Source organism: Phaethon aethereus (assembly GCF_964289735.1).
Source record: "Phaethon aethereus genome assembly, chromosome: 2".
Lineage (NCBI taxonomy): Eukaryota > Metazoa > Chordata > Aves > Phaethontiformes > Phaethontidae > Phaethon > Phaethon aethereus.
The window spans coordinates 53,203,061-53,222,702 of record NC_138582.1 but is presented as its reverse complement, the minus strand read 5'-3'; the positions used below and the strand labels follow the sequence as shown (position 1 = coordinate 53,222,702).

At 43.0% G+C, this 19,642-nt stretch overlaps 1 protein-coding gene across 2 annotated transcripts in view; it reads right to left on the bottom strand.

The window, feature by feature from the left end:
- Positions 1 to 1,936: 1,936 nt before the first annotated feature.
- Positions 1,937 to 19,642, bottom strand: part of ANKRD29 (ankyrin repeat domain 29) — a gene marked incomplete at both ends in the record, with an annotated part of 32,515 nt that continues 14,809 nt past the window's right edge. The window contains 6 exons of one of the 2 annotated variants that reach the window (XM_081996763.1): positions 1,937 to 2,020; positions 3,839 to 3,937; positions 5,014 to 5,109; positions 5,574 to 5,672; positions 11,375 to 11,473; positions 14,049 to 14,147. In XM_081996763.1, coding sequence (XP_081852889.1) covers positions 1,937 to 2,020; positions 3,839 to 3,937; positions 5,014 to 5,109; positions 5,574 to 5,672; positions 11,375 to 11,473; positions 14,049 to 14,147 — 576 coding nt within the window. The remainder of the gene's footprint in view (positions 2,021 to 3,838; positions 3,938 to 5,013; positions 5,110 to 5,573; positions 5,673 to 11,374; positions 11,474 to 14,048; positions 14,148 to 19,642) is intronic. The other variant, XM_081996764.1, reaches the window with a different exon arrangement.

Genomic DNA, 19,642 nt, shown 5'->3' with positions numbered 1-19,642 from the left:
TCTTTGGTTCTGTACCAGCTCGTCTGCAAGTTTCTGTTAGGCACAACATTATTTTAATTTAAAAATACAGCAGCATAGATTACCTAAACAAATAGATTATTCTGGTGTCTTCTTATATTGTTGGAAAATGTAAAGCTTTCCTTTCTAATGCTGAATAGAAATTGAATAGCAATTCCAGCTTGCAAGCAAAGGTATGCCTACTTCTGTTCTCTTCACCAGAACCCTAACTTCTTACCTAACTTACTCATAAAAAGCATAACTTTATGATTTGGTAATATATATGGCTAATTTGCACTAAGTAAACTACATTCATTTGTGCTAGCTCACGAAAAGATTATTTTTAACTTGCTGAAGCAAAAGTGCCACAATTCAGCTGAATCCTAGGCAGATATTTTCTAAGTGAGGAACATTTTGTTTCCTTACAATCTTCTCTGTCCTCAATTTTTTACACAATTTTTCAGTAATTTGCCAAGGTTTGGAGGCAAGTGAAGTGCCTGGATTTATGTACTGAACTAACACCATACCTCAACTCACTATAAAATAACCTCTAATGTTTTTGTGGCTAACAGGGCTTAGTATATACTGTTTATACTGCAAAAATGACAGGGTTTTAACGGGGTGTCTTACAGCAAAATGGTTAAAACATAGCTCTTCACAAACCATCTACAATTTTCACTGCCTTCCCCACACAGGCACTAGCAGCGTGTCTAAGAGTCTCAACCACAACAAAGGCCAAAATTGCTGTTGAGACTTCATTTTCCATGAAATGCGTTAATTAGTGGGCCTGTTCGAGTGCGGCTACGTGTAACCCTCTCACCAGCTGTTGAAACAACTGTACACTGCACACTTCTCCCTTAACCCCCATCACAGACCTGGGGAACAAGTGCATTGCATAGTAGCTGTGGGTACTAAACCATAGTGTCACATATATGCGTGTGTAGAACATATGTATACTACCTGTATAGCATCTGTGCTGTTGTGCCCGACAGCCAAATTTCTGATGTACTTGTGCCAGTGAGTGATATGCCCCGGTGGGTTTGCTCAGTCACCAGTCCTTCCCTACCCAGAAAAAAGCGTGTACATAGACGGTAGGGCTGGGGATGCATTCCCATAGCATGGCGTATGCATTGCAAAGTGCTACCAACTGCCCCACTGTGTTTCTGTTGCTGGACAGATTGACAGATCAAGATGCTACAACTGAGGAGGACATCTCCTTGCCTATTGTTTGGTTGGTAGCTTTTGGCATAATTTGTAACGCTCTGGATCACTTTTGTGGAGTTTCATGTAGTAGTCAAAATGTTACCAAAGCCCTGGGCTGGCAGGAGGACCTTTCCCGTTGCGATGTTGCAGGTGGGATCTCACCTCTAGCTCCATGCAGCACTTGGAGGTAGAGAAGAATGGTCAGAGCTAACACTGCCAGCCAGGGGAGGGCAGTGGCACCGTGGGGCTGCTCCAGGACCAACTGAATCCAAACAGCCGCGAGGTCTGGGTGATCTTTTGGCACAAAGGGCCAAGTGCTCCCAACCCACATGTGCACCCCAAGGCACCCATTACAGGTGTGCAGCCATGCCAGTATGGGGACACATGTCTGAAATGGCGGAGGGGCTTGCACGTGTGGGGATGCGTACGCTGCAGGCGTGGAGGAGCAAACGCTGGTGCTGGGACCGGTGGATCCTGGAGTACTGCAGTGCAAACACAGCTCTCAGGCCAAACCCTGCTCTCGTTGCTGTTCTTCTGCATTTAACGGTGCCAGGCAGAGGCCCTGGTCTGCGGTGACCCTGTGGCAAGGGCCTCGTGCTTTCATGGAGCGTGTACTGAGAGGCTACTCAGGTCTGTGAACTGTTCCAACATGCCCTTCATGGGCAACCTAGGTTTACTGTCATGCTGCTGTGGTCAGGGCACGTCTCTGTCAAACTGCAGTTTCTACAGGGCTGCATTAGCTTTTCCTCTGCTTTTCCTTCGTACGGAGGAGTCGGAGGATGCGTTCATTTTTCGTTAGTTCTGCTGGCAGTTCATTTGCCTGGAACAAAACATCACATCTCCAGGTTAGCAAAAACGGAAGAGTATTTCCAAACCAGAGTTTAAAAGCATTAAGCTCTAAAGAAGATGGTACTGGTCATTATAATGACGTGCTTATTCCAGTGTTGTCTCCACCCCTGTTGGAGGTAGCTTAAGAAGTCACCTTTCCACACAGTGTGCAAGTCTCACTTAAGTCTTCAAAATAATCCCAGCATGGGATTTGAGTGGTCAGCTTGTTTTGTGCTGACTGTCCAGGCTAAATGGTATCCCTTGGGCTCCCTATGCTTCTGTCACAAAATTAAAAGAGAACATAGCTGCTAATTTTTTGAGGGAGACAAGGAAAGTAAGTCTTTAAGTATAAAAGTCCATAAAAATACAATAAAGACTTTAATTGCTATGAAATAGTCAGTGCTATTCTGTAGCATTTGTAATAGAAAATCAAAGTTTGGTCTTCTGTATTTATTGAATACAGTTTTGGCAACAGTTTCTGTCCTGCAAATATACTCTGTTGTGCCAAATTGCATGTTATTAAAAAAAATGAATCAGTAGGACAGGCTACAGCCACAGACTTTCTTATACTGCTTGCTCTCCTGCTGCAAATCACCATCAGTAGCAGAAAAATCTTGCACGCTGTTTGGGTGATAGTATCAAAACAAAAAGCCTATTAACACGATCTACTGTATGAGAGGCATTAACTCTGCTGCCATCAAGTGGAATGATACAGAAATAACGGGCACAGATTTTCTATTAAATGACCAAACCATTTAGAAGATATATCTGGGATTACTTGTATTACAAACTTTCATTCATCCAGTCATAAACCAGAAGTAAATACCAGACCACCCATTCATAGCTTAACAAACCCAGCTAGATATCAAATATTAGTGACAAGTAGTTCATAAACACAGAATCATCATTAAGGTTGGAAAAGAACTCTAAGATCGTCAAGCCCAATCATCAACCCAGCACCACCATGCCCACTAAACAATATCCTGAAGTGCCACGTCTATATGTTTTTTGAACACTTCCAGTGATGGTGACTCCACCATCTCCCTGGGCAGCCTGTTCCAATGTTTGATCACCTTCTCAGTAAAGAAATTTTTCCTCATATCGAGTCTAAACCTCTCTTGGTGCAACTTGAGGACGTTTAACACAATTCAGAGGAAGACATTTTCATGGAAATTATCAAACACATAGTGTTAAAACACTTTATGGAATAAAAACAAGACAAGTTTTCTGCAGAAAAGTTGCTGCCATAAAATGAATATGAAACCGTTTCAACAAACAGGTTTATAGTAAGATATGGGAAAGGTGCATGTAATTGGGCATTTTTTTTTTGTAATAGCAATGTGCTGAATTCTAATCAAGTTTTCATATGAAAAGCATCCAGATACACATTTCTCTTGCTGTGGAAATATCCTCCTTACACATCTGTATGGAGATATGAATATAACTTATGACTTATCAAAACAGTAATGGATTACGGTTTCCCTAAAATGCAACCTATCTAGCCCATGACTAGTTATAGTTAACACTTTATTTTGTGGTGCTTGAGCGAATGAGTGCATGGCTTAGTTATTCGCAGACTGATGTAACTTCACAAGAACCGGCATCACCAGTGGCACTGCCTACGTAGCCCCCTTATAGATGCTTGTATACAGAAACGAATGGACCAAACGGTGGTGCTTCGGGAGAGGATCAAGAGGCAACCATGGGCTGACATAGAAATGATGACTGCCACCGCCTCCATGGCAGACACGGCTCCACCTCTTGGTGCTCCCCACCTGCTCCTGGCCCGGGACAGTGTGCCAGGACGTACCTTGTTCCTCAGGCATGGGTCCGCTCCTGCTTCGAGGAGCAGTGCCACTGTCCTCGTGTTGCCACTCAGGACAGCTGCGTGGAGGGCAGACGTCCCGTTCTAGAAAATACCAACGGAGATGTTTGTACCGTGCATGGAAGAAATCAAAAGGCAAAATGCAAAGAACAAACCCACAAACAAGAAAGAGGTAACGCAGAAGAGATTAGGTCATCAAAGGTATAGGGCCTGATTTAGACAGGGTGCTGGCAGGCTAGTGGGCTGTGAAGGAGGTAATTTTAAATGCTTTAATAAAAATGAGAGTCAAGCTCACTTTACCACAGCAGTATTTCCTTTTAAAAATTACCCTTGTCAATAGATTAGAGGTGAAATGAACACAGCACTTGCTTCTGCCTGGCAAAATCGGGCATTAGCAAGTGAGACAGAAGCACGATCAGTAATGGAAACCATCTGTGCATTTTATCTTCTTTCTCTGGTTTGATTAATGGTCTCAATGTCAGACAGCTGAATGGTATTTTTTTATGGCTGGCCTTTTGTTTGTGGCTGCAAACTGACAGTTCAAGTAAGTGTGGAAGCTGTTTCATGCCTGTAATTAACAGCTAAGTTAATGCCACCTGGATTTTCAAGTACATCAACATTGCCAATTAGTTGCATGCACAGAGGCTATCAAAGTATGTGCTTTATAGGCACATAAAATTAGATCAGCTATTAAAAAGCAGCTTCCAAATAGCTGTTATTTTTCAAGTCATTTTTTTGAATTCAGAGGAAAACAAAATCAAGTAGAGAATCTGCTCACAGCAGATCTCTTAGAATTCCATTTTTCTGACTAAATGCAATAGAGCAAAGTATAATGCTAAAAAACGCACCGTCAAGAGCAATCCATTTACAGTAGTAATAAAAGCAGATGACGAACAGCAGGAGAATTATTTCTATGACACAACGTGCTTCCTCATTCCAAAAATCAGATTCACAATTTGAAAAGTTCAAAAACACAGTTGAAAAGATTCATTTGTTTGTGGCATTAGAGACTAAGTAAGTTGATTTCATTTTTCTCTTCACTTTTTTCAGCTCAAGCTCCTTATTGTCTTCTACTGGCATAGTCATAAATATCAGGTCTTTCATCAGATCCTGTGCCTTTTTGAGTTTCTGCCTAAAAGTCTGTGTGTTTCGCTACTAACCTTCAGTAGGCCAAGCGTGGGAGAGAATTTCAGCAACTCTTCGATCACATTGTTGTACCCTTTAATGGCAGCCTTCAGTAAAGCAGTCGTACCGTCCTTTAAGAGAGAGAGGAAGGTCAGTCCAGTTATTACCAATGCTTTGCCTGCATTCTCCTTGGCTGGAGGGAAACACCAGCTCTCCCCCACACCTCTGAGAGGAGGATGTCTTCTGCTCATCGTCTTTGAGGAGGCACCTCCACAACATATGCTGCTGGTTTTAGGGCATGTGGAGGATTGTCCCTCTGGCAGGTGAAAACTGCAGGGTAAAATGAGCCAGTGACAGCATATATCATCTTTGTCTCTTATTTATATGGACATTTCCATTCCCTTATTCCAGGAGATCCCTCCAGGAAGCTGTCCCAGACACAAAGGGGAAAAGGGAGCTTGTGGTGGGACTTTACAGTCTGGCAAACAGGACTGACTCTGGGGACGCCGGGCCTCCATTCAGGCAGAGTTGCAGCCTCAAAAAGAGCTAGGAGGCATTAAGCTGCAGACAGGGCACAGGAAGCAGGGCTACTCACATCCCGCGCAGCGTCTCGCTCAGCTCCCCGGAGCAGCATTACTCGCACCACTTCACTGTGACCCATCTGCGATGCAATCCACAAGGGAGCCGTCCCATCCTGCAAACAGAACAAGACTGCTAACGGTTTCACTTCGGGATCCTGTGCTGCCTGGTATTTTATCGCCCAAATCTGCTTACTAGAATGGACGTGCTCCAACTCCTCAGTTAAATCCTGCATCACAGATAGACATATGCAGAGCTGCTTCCAAAAGCGCATGGGAGCTTGGTGTATCAAGTCAGAACCGCTCCAGCTGTGGAGTAGAGCCACCCTTAGTTGCTTCCTCTTGCATAGTTGACCTGAAATGTGCATCGCTGTGTGAACACTAATCTCTTTGGCTTACCAGTTGTGCCTAAACTACATAGAGAAATTTGAAATATGAAGACCAAAGGTATCCTACGTAGTTTGAATTCTAGGCGGCTAGACGTGACAGGTAAATCTCAGCATGCATGGGCAAATTCTGCAGTTGGATCTCTGTACGTACAGAGCAGAAGTTGTTTACAGAAGCTAAGGAACAATGCAAGATGATCACCAACTTTCAATGTTTCGTTACATTATCCACCCTAAGGAAATCTGGTAAAAACATCCTGTTTTACAGTGACTGTATTTCACAAATTTTACCTTCAAGAATTCCTCTAGAAAACAAAGCAATTATCAAGGAATCCAGCATGAAGCAAGCTGCTTTGGAAAAATTGTCCTATGCAGTCATTATTTGAGCAGAAAACCTCAGAAAATTAAAAAGCACATTCAGAATAAGCTCAACTTTGTGATGGATTTCCATCCCAATGCAAAGGTGAGTTGAAGCACTAGAAGTATTTCTCGACGCAATTAGAATTTAGTTTGTGGGTTTTCCTCGTTTTGCTTCTAAATGGCCTGTTTCTCCAGACTGCAAGAGGACTCCAGCAGCTATGTGGTGCCAAATTGATTCTCGTGGGCCTTTAACACGAGGCTTTGCCTCTATGGACTTTAACATAAAAGTGAGGCCTCACATAGCAGGGTGCCTGCTTCTGCCTTCAGCACTTGCCAGTTCCCCTTGCCACCCTCAGCAGCCTGAAGACTTGGCAGGAAAAAGGAAGACAAAATATGTTGTGGCTTCCAAAAGAACCTTAATGAGGAGTTTCAGAAGAAAACAACTTTTTACTTTAAATAAGATATTTCCACCTTGATCAAAGAAGCAATCTCTCTTCTCAGTGCCAACTGAAGATTCATATGACTTGCTCACCAATCAAAAAAAAATTATTGAACCAGTTCTCTGCTTTCTATGGGCTAGTGACTTAATCCTTTGGGAGAATCAGAAAAGTTGTTTCTTCCTTTGATATAATATTCTGGGCTTCCCTTTTTCTGATCCTGAGAAAGAGCAAATGCACATACTGAGATCTTCAGTCTTCTCAAATGATGAAGAAACAGGATCTCTGCACATTCTTGTATCATTTCTCTATAAATTGACTCATTGAAATTAGTGACTGACCTCATTCTAGCATATATCCTGTTAATACAACGAGCATTTTTTGTGATTCAAAAATAACAAAGGCTCTCTTGAATACAGCGTATGTGATGTTAGTGAGATGGCAAAAACTGTCCCTCTCCAATTTATAGAGTTTTCCCTACCAGCAAGCCGACACTTCATATTTTTCCTAATCTCCCCCCACCAGAGGGCTCTAGAAAATAGCAATAAAGACACTGAAAAAGCCTGTAAAACTTGGAAAATATCTGAGAGCAGCCTACACAGTTTACTCTGCATGAAGATCCAATGCTGTGCAAATCCACACTTTACACAAGAAATGCATACACAGACACAGCATGGGGAACATGGCAACCTTCTTTTACTCCCAGTGAAGTTTATAGGAACAACTCTTATCTTCAGGTATAAATGAAAAGGAGCAGAAGGAAACACAAGTGCTGGGTAACATCACCCTTAACTTAGTAGTATTGCTGTTAGACATCATCCTCAGTATCTCAGTTACAGGCTAGAGGCAAAAATACATTGTGAGAAAGAGTGACTGTCTTGGAGGACTTAGTCTGGAGAGAAGAAAGGTGATGAAGTTGATGGTGGGCTCACATTGACTATTGTCAGCTTCTCTCTCTTAAGCAAACAGCATCTAACAGGCAGGTTTATGCCAACATGTGTAATATGTATATAGAGTAGACAAGATTTCTGTCCACTTTTATGTTGGTGTATGGTGCAAAAAAGATACTACATTGTACTAAGAGGCCAGATGAGAATTCCTGTGTAAACAGATATTAGGGCTTGGAGATGAGTCAGGAAGAAAGTGAGAACAGGGAAAGCAGCAGTTCAGAAACTACTTTACTTTTCTTGTCCCTCTGCCCACCCAACAGACTATAGACCACTACATTCCTAGAACAATGTTAAATACCCCGTACATTTTTAAGCTGTGCTTATTTCCATATTGATTACAAGCTAATAAATACAAATTATATCTCATTATGTCCAGCAGTTCCGAACATACTCTGAAATTTCTGATGCTCTTTCTCTCACTTATTAACTAAACACTTTGCTTTGCAGCTTTGAATCTCAATGTTTGCTGGTGGCTTGGAGTTTTAGAAAGGGCCAGATTAGGGTGGGAGGTGAGATACCCCTCGAATTCCCAGTAAGAACTTCCAGGGCCAGAGCGCCCCTACTCTCAGGCTACTCAGCATCATCTCCTCCACTGTTCTGCCCATCAGTCCACTTGCATCACTACACCAGCTGAATTCTTGCTAATAAGAAATTGCTTGCTTGTCTGAAGTCTATACTCTATATAGGTTTACCATCCATGTGTGGTTGCATATTACGTGTTAAGCAAAACACATTACTTGTCAGAGTATTTTGAATCTGCTTAGCCAGACAGGCTAAAGCCTGCTGGGCACAGGCTCCCAAAACAGAGTATAAAATTCACTGGCAAATAATCTTGCTTTGTTTTTGAGTTAGAGAAGCAAAGAAAGGTCTCGTGCACCAGGCTTCAGACGCTGCCCCCAGCTCTGTCTAGACAAAAAGATGACAAAAGAATTCCTGCTCGGCTCTCCAATGTCAGGAAGAACAGAAGGTGGCTAAAAACCAAGAGAAATTGCATTGCCAGGGAAGAAACTTGCCAGGAAGCTTCACTACTCAGTCTTGTGAGAGCTGAGCTGAAGGGTCTGCGCATGGACAGCCAGTGCCGTCTGAGATGCTCTACAGCGTCAGGAGCAGCCCTGTGGGACTGGGAGGTGGGGCACGAGACCGAAGGGGAACTGGTACCCACTGGAGTAGCAGGAGGAGACATACAGGGCAGGTGCACACTCCCAGGCAGATGAATTTAGCCCCCAAATTCACAAGGTAGAGAGGAAAACCTGGATACCACAAGGAAGGAGAAGCACGAACTCATACCTGGCACTCTGCAGCCCTGTATTCGATGTTAGGTTGCTTAGAAAAGTTGCCTACAGCAGTGAGAGCTGTGTAGTTTGTAACTGACAGTAAGAGTCATCTGGCATCAAAACCGCCCCATCTAGAGCTACATTCCTCATGACCAACATGCCACCTTTGAACAAAGTACAAATTTGTTTGTTAAGAAAGGGACTGAAGTCCACCCAACCATTACTTTACTAATTAAAGAGTAAAAATGTTCCGTTTGTTAGGGAAATGTTTCAGGTTACAGTGGGCCCAAATACAAATGCCACGGACTTACCCAGGCATAATCTTAGCAGGGATCGGAGGTACCCTGAAGCAAAGTAAGCCCATACTGCCGGAGATGAAACAGAGCCAGCAGGAGCATTCACACAGACTCAAGTCTTTGCCTCAACTAAGATTTAAAAATGCATTATGAAACATTGTGGTGTAGAAATTGGACTAAAGAGCTAAAAAAATATTGTCAGAAAGAATTAGCTGGTGCATTATAATTATGGATAGCAGAATGCATTTTTTATGGCAACAGGGTTCAGTTAAATCTAAGGCTCCCCAACTTTATTTTGACTGACTCAAAAAGCATTAATGCATACCTTCTACATTGATCTTTTAGACTGAGTTAATTAAACGGCTTTTAACATTTCTTAATCTTGATCTTGGGAGACAGTGTGGAGGCAGCCTAGGAGCAGCCAAAGCATCAGTCCAGGGAACAGTTGCCAGCACAGCTCTGGTGCCGGAGAGGTGGGGGAAGAGGCAGCAGGAAAATTACTTTTGTTTGGGCACGTAAAATACTAATCCAGTTTCTTTACACTATAGCAGCAGCAAAGAGGCTACGCAGACCACAGATGCAGCAGAAGTCATATAGATTAATCACCGCCGCCAGGTTATGATTTGTCAGTCTTTTGGTGTAGATGAAAGGAAATACTGAAAATACCTGGCAAAGCTTGTCACATGCCACGTTGTCCACTGTTATTAGAGTTTTCACATTCATTTGCTCTTGCCTGCTGATTTTTTACTTGCTGCAGTCAGTGATCACAGCCACCTGGCAGACGTATATGACTGATTGCAAGGACAAGACCTTATCCCATCAATTTAAAACGTGCAGTGAAGATCCAGCACAGCTAACTTGCCTGCAGGGTTTCAGTAGACCACAGGGGAAGCTCTCGCAAAGCAGGCAAGGATTCCTGATAAGTCCTATCTCTAAACAGACGTTTCTACGTGCTGGGAGTAAAACTAGCTGTGCAACTCCCACATCTAGCTACTCAAAGCAGCATCTAAATGTGCTGCTTAAGCACTGATTTTAGAGTCAAGAAACAGCTAAACAATTAACGACCCTTTTTTGGAAACCAAGAGAGTCTTATATATGTCTCTGTATACCATGTATGCTTATGTATTCCATAGTTAAACACCTAGGAAATCTCTTGCACCCTTACCTAACACCAGCACACAGTGATGCCAGGTGGATCTAGCCCTTAGGCCCCTAGCAGGGACCTCTGAATCAGCCACAAATCTAGCTCATACATATCATTTAATGATCAAACAGCAGCCCCACTGCCTAGAGAGGAGCTATTTAGTTCTTGTTTACGGTTGCCACCAGTCATGTTTGTTTGTAGGGTCAGGCCCACCAGAGTAACTAGCTGAAGATGAGTAACAAGGCTTTCCACGTGTATCAAGAATTTCCAGAGACTAAGGTAACACTCATGCCTGAGTTTCAGAGTGCACAAGGATGACACAAAGTAAAATTTAAAAAAAGTAAAACCAAAAGTAAAAACTTTTGTCAAAGATCAGCTTCAACACTGAAGCCACAGTACAGAAGGCCTGGTGATTTCAATATACCAAATTTAGTACTGTTTTCTACTAGAGTTCCCAGATTTTCAAAAGTTTTTCCAAGGATTTACAAAAGAACACAGGGATGTGGTAGCCTGTGTAGACCTTCACAAGTAACTCGGTCCAAGAGAAGCAGATCACTAGTTGCAAGCAGTAGCGCAAGGCCCCATCAACATTATACACAGCTGGAGGCTTTTATTTTTATTTAGTTTGGTCCCTGGCCCAAACGTGCATGTATTTCAAACCTGTTCAAAGGATCAGTCAGCGATTTGATCTGCTTTCGGGTATAAGTGCAACTGGTGCAGACCTAGAACACAGCTTCCAGTTTCACTTCTTCCAGAAACAATCTAGTTTGCATGGAAGCAGAAATGACTGGGGTACTCACTTCAAAACCACATTAGCAATCTGAACTAAAACATGGATGCAGTCACAGCCACAATCTGCCTTCCAGTGACACGTCTCCATGGGAACCTGATGCCTGGAGAAAATTCCAGTGTTGATTTTTCATAACTGTAAAAAATTAGACATCAGCTTTGCCCTGAAGTGTTGAGCTTACCTGCCGTGGCTGGTTCACCTTTGCTCCTGAAGAAAGCAGCAATCGGATGACATCTAGATAGCCTCCTTGTGCCGCCAGAAAAATTGCAGAAGCTCCATCCTAAGAACAAATACATCCGGCTTACACTGTGCTGAAATGATGCCATTTTTCCACACCAAACCAAACTGAATCAGGTTCTCGTTCTTAAGCCATTATGCAGCGTAACAACAGATTATACAGCCCTGATCAAGAAATAATTACCAAAATCCAAAGTCTAGTTCGTAACAAACTATGGTAACGTTTTCACTCAGTATGCACAAGTACTTGCTCCCATCATATACCAAACCGAGCATTAAATCCTGGGCTTGGAATACTAAAAGTCTAGTTCATTGAAGCATTGATCTACATAACTACAAATTCATTCCTGTATAGCAATATAGGTTCACTCAGCTTTTACATGCTCATGCAGAAGTGTTCTGCTACATAGACACATGGTGAAAAAATGCTCAGGTACTTTGCAAGACTGGAGACTCCAGCACTGAACTCTGCCCTTGAGGCTGGAGGAGTACGTACTGTGCCATACTACTGTCCCACCCCAGTTGCTACCACACCACTGCTCTGGCACATCTTGTAGAAAAGACTTCACTTGTAGTATAATAATGTAAAAGTAGCACATGCAAGATAACGTGTATCATAGCTCTATCAGAAACCATGCATACGCTTATCACAAAATACAGGGCATTTGAGTGGAAGTCCGTTGTTGACCTTGTTGGCATATCACTATGATGGGACCAAATGCTGTTGTCTGCTGAGAGATACTGCTTAGCTACTGCTCTTCCTGCAAAACTCAGCACAGACTTAGTGAAGCATGAGCTGAATATAGTGCCCCAGGGACTGAATCTAGAATGTTTGACCTTGATTTCCAGACTAATGACCTGATAAACGAGAGAGGTGGCTGCTGGCACTACAAATGCACACCCCTGGTCCCTCTGAAGGGCTGTTTTCTATGGTTGCTATGCGAGTACACGAAATAGGTTGATGGTATCAGGTCCTTTGCAGGCTTCTTCCAGAGACAGGTGTAGTGAGAACACTTCTGTTTAGAAAGTCAACAAGGTTGTGCAATATTAAAAGGGCTCTTTATTGTAGCATCAATCAAGATAGAGAAACTTGGGCTCCGTATTACCCAAGCATTTTGAAAATTATTATTTTTTTGTACTTGATTTGAATTGATGCTGTAATGAGAAAGGAGTTCTGAGGCTATAACATATTTCTGCAAGGAATACTGTTTAGTTAGGGTATTCCCTTGTCTTCTCTACCCCTCACTTGAGTCAATTTAAAATTACAACATCCATCTTGATGTTGGCTTGGGGAGGACTAACGAAATGCATGCTTGAAATCCTGCCCATTTGGCCGCCTGCCAGTGAAACCACCAGCCAGATATCACTTTGCAAATGCCACTTGGCAATGTCCCACAAAAGGAGCCAGGCTAACGCTCGTTTTCAAAAGATTGTGTTATTTCATTAAGCAGCAGTAGTTTCTGACTGGTTTTGCCCAATGGCTGTAAGCCAATTGCAAATATTGCTCATTTCGAGGAGAGGCAACAAGGAAGTTATTTTACTGCCTTCACTTCTAGGTAAGTGTCTGCAGGTGTGGCAGCATGGCTATTTTTAAACCGAGTGGTAACCCCTGGGATTACCTTGCAGAGGTATGAATCACTGCCCTCAGATTAGAAAGGCAATTGCTATTTGCACAGCAGCGAGGGTGAGACACCCTTCTTTATAAATGCAGGGTGAAGGCAGCACAGAGGTGGGGACCCCCCGTGTGACCACTGCACAGCCCCTACCACGCTGGTGGCTTCTGTGGTCACCAGCCCTCGGCTCCCACGCACGCTCATGGGAACCGAGTGTGACAGCATCCTGCAGATCCAAACCCCATGGAAATGGCTGAAAAAAAATTGTATATCCCTGGGGAACGATTTCCTTTTTGTCAGTCTTGAGTGCCCTGGGGTAGGAAAGAGTGATGGGAAGTGGAGGAAAAATCTGCTGCTTGTTTCTGTCAAATGCTGAAAAGCTTAACTTATTTGTGTCTCCGTTGGAGTAAATTAAATCCAGTGCTTCATTGGCTCAATCCAGCTTTCTGGAAAGTCAACTAAAAACAATGTCAGTTCAGCCATTTTAACCATTCCTTGCCCAAAGCACTGACAAGCTAGAGATGCACAAATAGCGAATAATATAATTTTAGCTGATATTTTAAAAAAAGTTGTTGAAGATGTTTAAAGATTTTAACTTTTACTATTTTTTCTGGAAGAAAACTGATGAACTGATTCTCTAGTACGTCAGGGGCTTTATAGCTATTCACTCTTCTCTTTACAATGCAAATCATGGTGGAACATGACATGGTCTTTTCTTCAAGGCTGACGGATAGCACAAATCTGATCCAGATTTGGTACATATTCTTCATAGAGATAATGAACTAAAAGGCAGCCACATCATCGTTTCTGATTTTGTGCTACTTCTCCAGGATCATGAAAAGCAGACAGTTACAAAATTCACATCTTAGAAGAGTAGAGTACTATAAAACCGCAACGTTTGGCACCATTCTCAGTGCTGGCGCCAGAGTATCCGCTGTTGTCCAACCAACAGCACATTTGTTCCACCATCAGTGTTGTCAATATTATCTGTGTCAAATAACTCACATAAAGTTGATCGTGAATGTTGGCACCGTGCTTCAACAGAGTTTCCACAACTTTTGCATGCCCGTACTGACAAGCAGCTAGAAGAGCAGTACCTCCATCCTGTGAAAAAGCAAAGAATGGGTACATTCAGGTGAGAGGGCAAGTGCTGGACTCAATATCACCATAAAACATACAAAAATTTTAAGGCTTTTCAGAATTTGGCTCACAGCAGTTCTGTAGTGACTGGTTACTGAATCTTTCATAATTGCAGTACCAAGTCTTGCCCCATAAATCTGTAAACTTGGCCCTGTCACTTTAACATTTTTCTCCTGAGTTTTTTTTAGTGAGGGACAGAAACCAAGAAAATGCGGCTTTTTGTTCCTCGCCCTCTGCCTTCCCACTAGAAGCTTTGTTCCCTTCACAACTCCAAGATCCTCCATGTCTCTTCCCCTTACAACCAAATCACCCACCCCTGATAAGCTCTTCCATGTATTGAAGGACAGCACACCTTTCCCCTGCTCCAAAGCCTACTGATCATCTACCCTTCTTTGGCATTAACCTCATGCCCTGTCATGTCCTGTCTCTCATCTGTTGATTGTTGGCCTGAAGAAGAGTAGGGAGGATACATCTTAAAACATGCTAGCTAACTGTGGAAGTGTGCATCAGACCAAACCCATGACCATCAGTGAAGGCCCCATTACTTCTGCTGAAGAAGTGATCCTTGCAGGTAGGAGCAATCCCAGGTGGTTATAACTGCTGCAGATCACCACTAAAGGGAGACCTAGACACATGCATGAAATCCTGCTTGTAGAGCCGCTCCCTTGGGAGCCATCTGAGAAGGGAAACACCTCAGTGTCGCTGGCTAATGACTCCAAGCCAGCTGAAACAACTATGACAGCAAATGTGAGTCTTGCCATCTTGTTAAATGCACTGTGCCTCACTCAAAAATTACCCTTATTTCTGACACTGATATGGAGAGGAAGTTCTTATCTTCTGCCTGGGTGTCCTGGTTTCAGCCAGGATAGAACTGGTTTTCTTCGCAGAAGCTAGTGTGAGACTGTGTTTTGGATTTGGGATGAGAAACTGTTGATAATGTGCTGATGTTTTGGGTTGTTGCTGAGCAGTCAAGGACAGTCCAGCTTCTTGTGCTGGGCTGCCAGCAAGGAGGCTGGGGGTGCACGGGAAGCTGGGAGGGGACACAGCCGGGACAGCTGACCCAGGCTGGCCACAGGGATATTCCATACCATACGACGTCATGCCCAGTACATAAACTGGAGTTGGCCGAGGGGCGGAAATCGCTGCTCGGGGACGGGCTGTCGATCACGGGGTGGTGAGCAATTGCTGTATTGGGCATCACTTGTTCTTGTATATTCCTTTGTTGGTATTATCATTGTTGTTTCCTTCTTTCTTTCGGTCCTATTAAACCGTGTTTATCTCAACCCACGAGGTTTTTTTCCTAATTCTCTTCCCCGCCCCACTGCGGGAGGGGGAGTGAGTGAGCGGTTGCATGGTGCTTCGTTGCCGGCTGGGGCTAAACCACGACACTGGGATGGCACCATGCCATCATGCAAGGATGATGCAAACCCCAAACCATCCACACCAGAGGTCATCTCTCTACTTCCTTGCCTTCTCTCTGTCTCAAGCCACTCCTTCACAAGATAAGCCATCTAAAGTATTTCAGATAAATGGTTTCTAGAGCTGTTATTAATGTGGGCAAGAGGTTGTGTTTTCCCTCAGACTTGTTCTCTGAAACAGCTCCAAAGTTTTGTTTTTCCACAGACAGATATCCACAAGAGAAGTTATAGCCCAAATGGCCAAAATGGATCTTTTACAATGGGAAGTGCCAATCAAATTTATTAATCTGTGGTGTTATTTCATGCCTGTAATAACCTCATGAAAACTCAAGCTCTGACATGATTGAACTAACCCACAGGGACTGTTTATAGCTACTCTCAAAACCTCCTATTTACCCGTCCTCCCTACAACACTGAAAAGCAAACAAAGCTTGAGTGTCAGCAAAGTCACAGATGTGAAGCTGTTATGTGACAATCTAAGAACTGCATATTAATTCTGGATTATTTGAGTAAATATAGTGTGTAATCAGGTCAGTGGAATTAAGTTACTTTATAGCTACAATGAGTCATCAGACTTTCCTGTGAAATTAAACTACCCTAATTTAATAGGAACTGCTGGAATAAAACACAAAAGCAGCCACAACGGTTCCCGGATTAAAAAAACACCTGTACACACTTAAAAGACAATGGCAAAAGCTAATAGCTTCGTGAAACCTCTTTCCTGTCTCCAACCAGCTGACAGCCATTTTGCTCGAGTAGTGAGTTACCAGATCAAAGGGCTACAAACAAAAAACAGAGATATTTTTAAAGACTCTTCCCCCGAAGGAAATGGAAGAAGAAAAGTTAGTGAGTTAAGAGAGAAACTGTGCTATCCAAGTTGGAGGTCCTCTGCCGAGAACCAGGGAAGGATGAGCTATAGCAAACTTAAAAAATTGAGGTTCCCCATGTGGAGGGTAAATAGACACGTTCTGTTAGCTGTGTATGGGAATAGTTTGTTTATTGCTTTGTGGTCTGTTTTTTGTTTTCTAAACTTCTTGTGTTCTCAACGAAGTCCTGTTATTTTAAGAAGACAATTTGGTTATTAACATAATTTCTGGAGGGAACCAAAGACAGGTCCCGAATAAAAAGCAGGCCTGCAAAGCAAACCGCAGTTAGCATAGCGGAGCTGATGCCCAACGCTTGGAGTACAACTGTGTGATCCCACCTTGGGAGATGTCACAGCTTGAGGTTTAAGAAGGGAGATACTTCTCACAGGATATGTTTAAGTGTCTCAAAATGGGGATCCTGACCAAGTGTTTGGTTGAATCCAGTGAACAGTTTTAGGCAGATACATTTTTTGAAATAATAATGTATTTCCAAAATACACCATTTAGATCTTTCAGACTAGAGTGACCAAGTTTCCTAGATCACCCTGATCAGAGTCCAGGGATTGGAAAAAAGTATTGGGTGGTCCCCAGTTCCAGCTGTCCACCCTGATCAAATATTTACTTAGTCAGAAAGAATCGGGTAACAACTCCTTGGCTCAAAGATTTGGTCCCTGATAAGGAAGACAGCTGGGCTCTAAGAGCTGCCTTACTGAGTATCTCCTATGAAGTTGAATACATTCAACAGAAAAGGCTGGGTTTCATTTGCATGCTCTGGATGGGTGTACCACTGTGATAAACAGAGATAGGTCTTGCTGTAAGAAGGGGAAGATGGGGCCAGGAATCTTTTCCACTGACCTTGAGGTAAGACAGCACTCAGTTAAACCAGGGAATTGTCAAACAGTGTGAAGGTCCACGGTTTCTTAGGAGGAGAAAACCTCAGCCCCTTTTCACCCCTATTGAGCATCCATCTTGCTTTCTCTTACACTTTCCTCCAGCAAGCTCTAGCTGGAGACCCCAATGTCTTACAGGCCATAGGGAAGGAAGATGAGTTATGAAAAAGAAAAAGAAAAAGTAGTAAATTGCAGAGTTTTAAGATCTCTTTCAGCCATGAGATTCCCTCTTTCCTTTTTGGCTTCAGCTGAGTCAAGCAAAAAGGCTGAAGCAGCATCTTTGTTACTGGCAAGCCTCTTGGAAACTGTGAGCAGGGCAGCACGTGGGAGCAAGGACATGTGAGAAACCACAGAGGTACTTCTGGGGCAATCGCCCTTCTGTAGTGGGCCCAAGGCTGGTGTGTAGCTCAGCGAAGGCACATCGCCTTGGGTTTATTTCTTGCTCATATCCTGTTTTCCTGACACAGCGTAGCTTCTATTAATCCTTCACTGCAAACCCTTCCAGCTCAGGTAGGAGCCAGTTCTCTCAGCTACCTCTGCAGTTCTTCCTCTGAAACCATTTTTCTTATCCCCACCCAGTCTGTCCTCCCCACTGGCAGCACATGCAGCAGCTGCCAGTCTCCCATGGAAGCACTTGGACCAGCAGCACCCGCCAAGACCACGCTATCTGGTGTAACTTCCCTGCCGTTTGCCTACCTCTTCCTTCACCTCTGTCATCATCGCCTGAAAGTAGCTTACAATTATATGGTGGTTTATCATCTCTGAAATATGCTACAAGGGAGAGGAACTGGTCTTCTGCAATCACCACCTGCTGAAAAACAGCCTCTGACATACTGTTTGACCTGCAGTATTGCCCAGAAAACATGCCACCGTGCAAACTCTTTTAAGAACCCACACGCTTATAACATGCCTCAGAGTAAGAAAAGAGAGCATGTTTCAATTTATGATGCATACTTCTAAGGATGCCAGACTGGGAAAATACCGAATAATATTATTGAAAAATAAGTATTTTATAAGAAATATATCATAACCTTCAATATTACTATTTATTATTACTATTCAATATACTATTTATTCTCTTCACCAGCTCAGCAATTACTGCCTATTACTTTATTACACTACTTTAGGATGTTTGCTTTGCCTGTTGTAGTGAGTATGAACTCTAATGATACAAGGGGTAACAAGAACTGAATGCCAATGTTAAGATAGCTCTCCAGCAATCTCTTATATGAGTAACAAATGTAGTAAACAATTTACAGAGAAGTACATGAAAAATAAGATGTTGGGCTTTGCATTTCCTGGATTTAAAGTCCCTGTTTCCTAGGATACATTCAATTTGTTTTCTTATTTCAGTTCCATGTCTTCCTTATAACAGGAACTTCTTTGCAAACGGATTAATTTTGCAGTGCCCTTTAAAAATATCCAGGATCGGCCATATCTTTTACAGCGCTGCTCCCAGCTGAGTGTCTTAATCAGCAAATGCCTTATCTATGACCTGAAAAGGCATATTTTGTCAGCTATATTGCTTCTGGGGTTTTGGGAGGGTGGAGGCTCCTGTTATCTTAGTCACCTGTTAATAGAATGATGGTCTGATGGAATAATTCCAAGCTATGAACACCACAGTACTAAATAAGAAAATTGAACCAATACAAAAACACACTAGAAGGCCAATGGAAGATACGTACTATGAATGCAGTATGTTCCCAATGGTGCCTCCTGCTCAGGTACACACTGCTGCACAAAGTACAAGTTGCTTTCCCACCCAACCTCAGTCTAAAAAATTCGGTGGGTTACCAAAGCCCAGCCTGGAAGCTGTAAGCATTTGAATTCCTGTGCCTAGATCCTCATTTCAGAAGAAAAGCTGCAGTCCCCAGGCAAGGAATGAGTGAAAGAATGAACATGGCAATTTCCAGGATAGGTCCCAGCATTAATGATGAACCTAGTCAAGCCCTCGTACTGCTATTCAGAGAGAGCAGATCCTTTCAGCAAAGAGGACATGGGCATGATAGCTAACCTCAACTTTTTAAGCCTCAACTTCTTAAACCAGTGTCACTTTAATCTTGCACAGATTAATTTTAACTCAGCTATTCTTTGTTCAGCTTTTAAGAGCCTCTTCAGGCACTATAGCTCATGTCATACTGTGAGTGCCAAAGTGACTGATACGCCTCTTGAAGAGGAGATGAGGAGGAGGGAGTGCTTGGACAGGCACATTTGATGCTGCTGGAAAGTAGCCTCACATACACATCGCATGCCCATTTGTCGTGTTACGTCCCATGGGAGTTGGT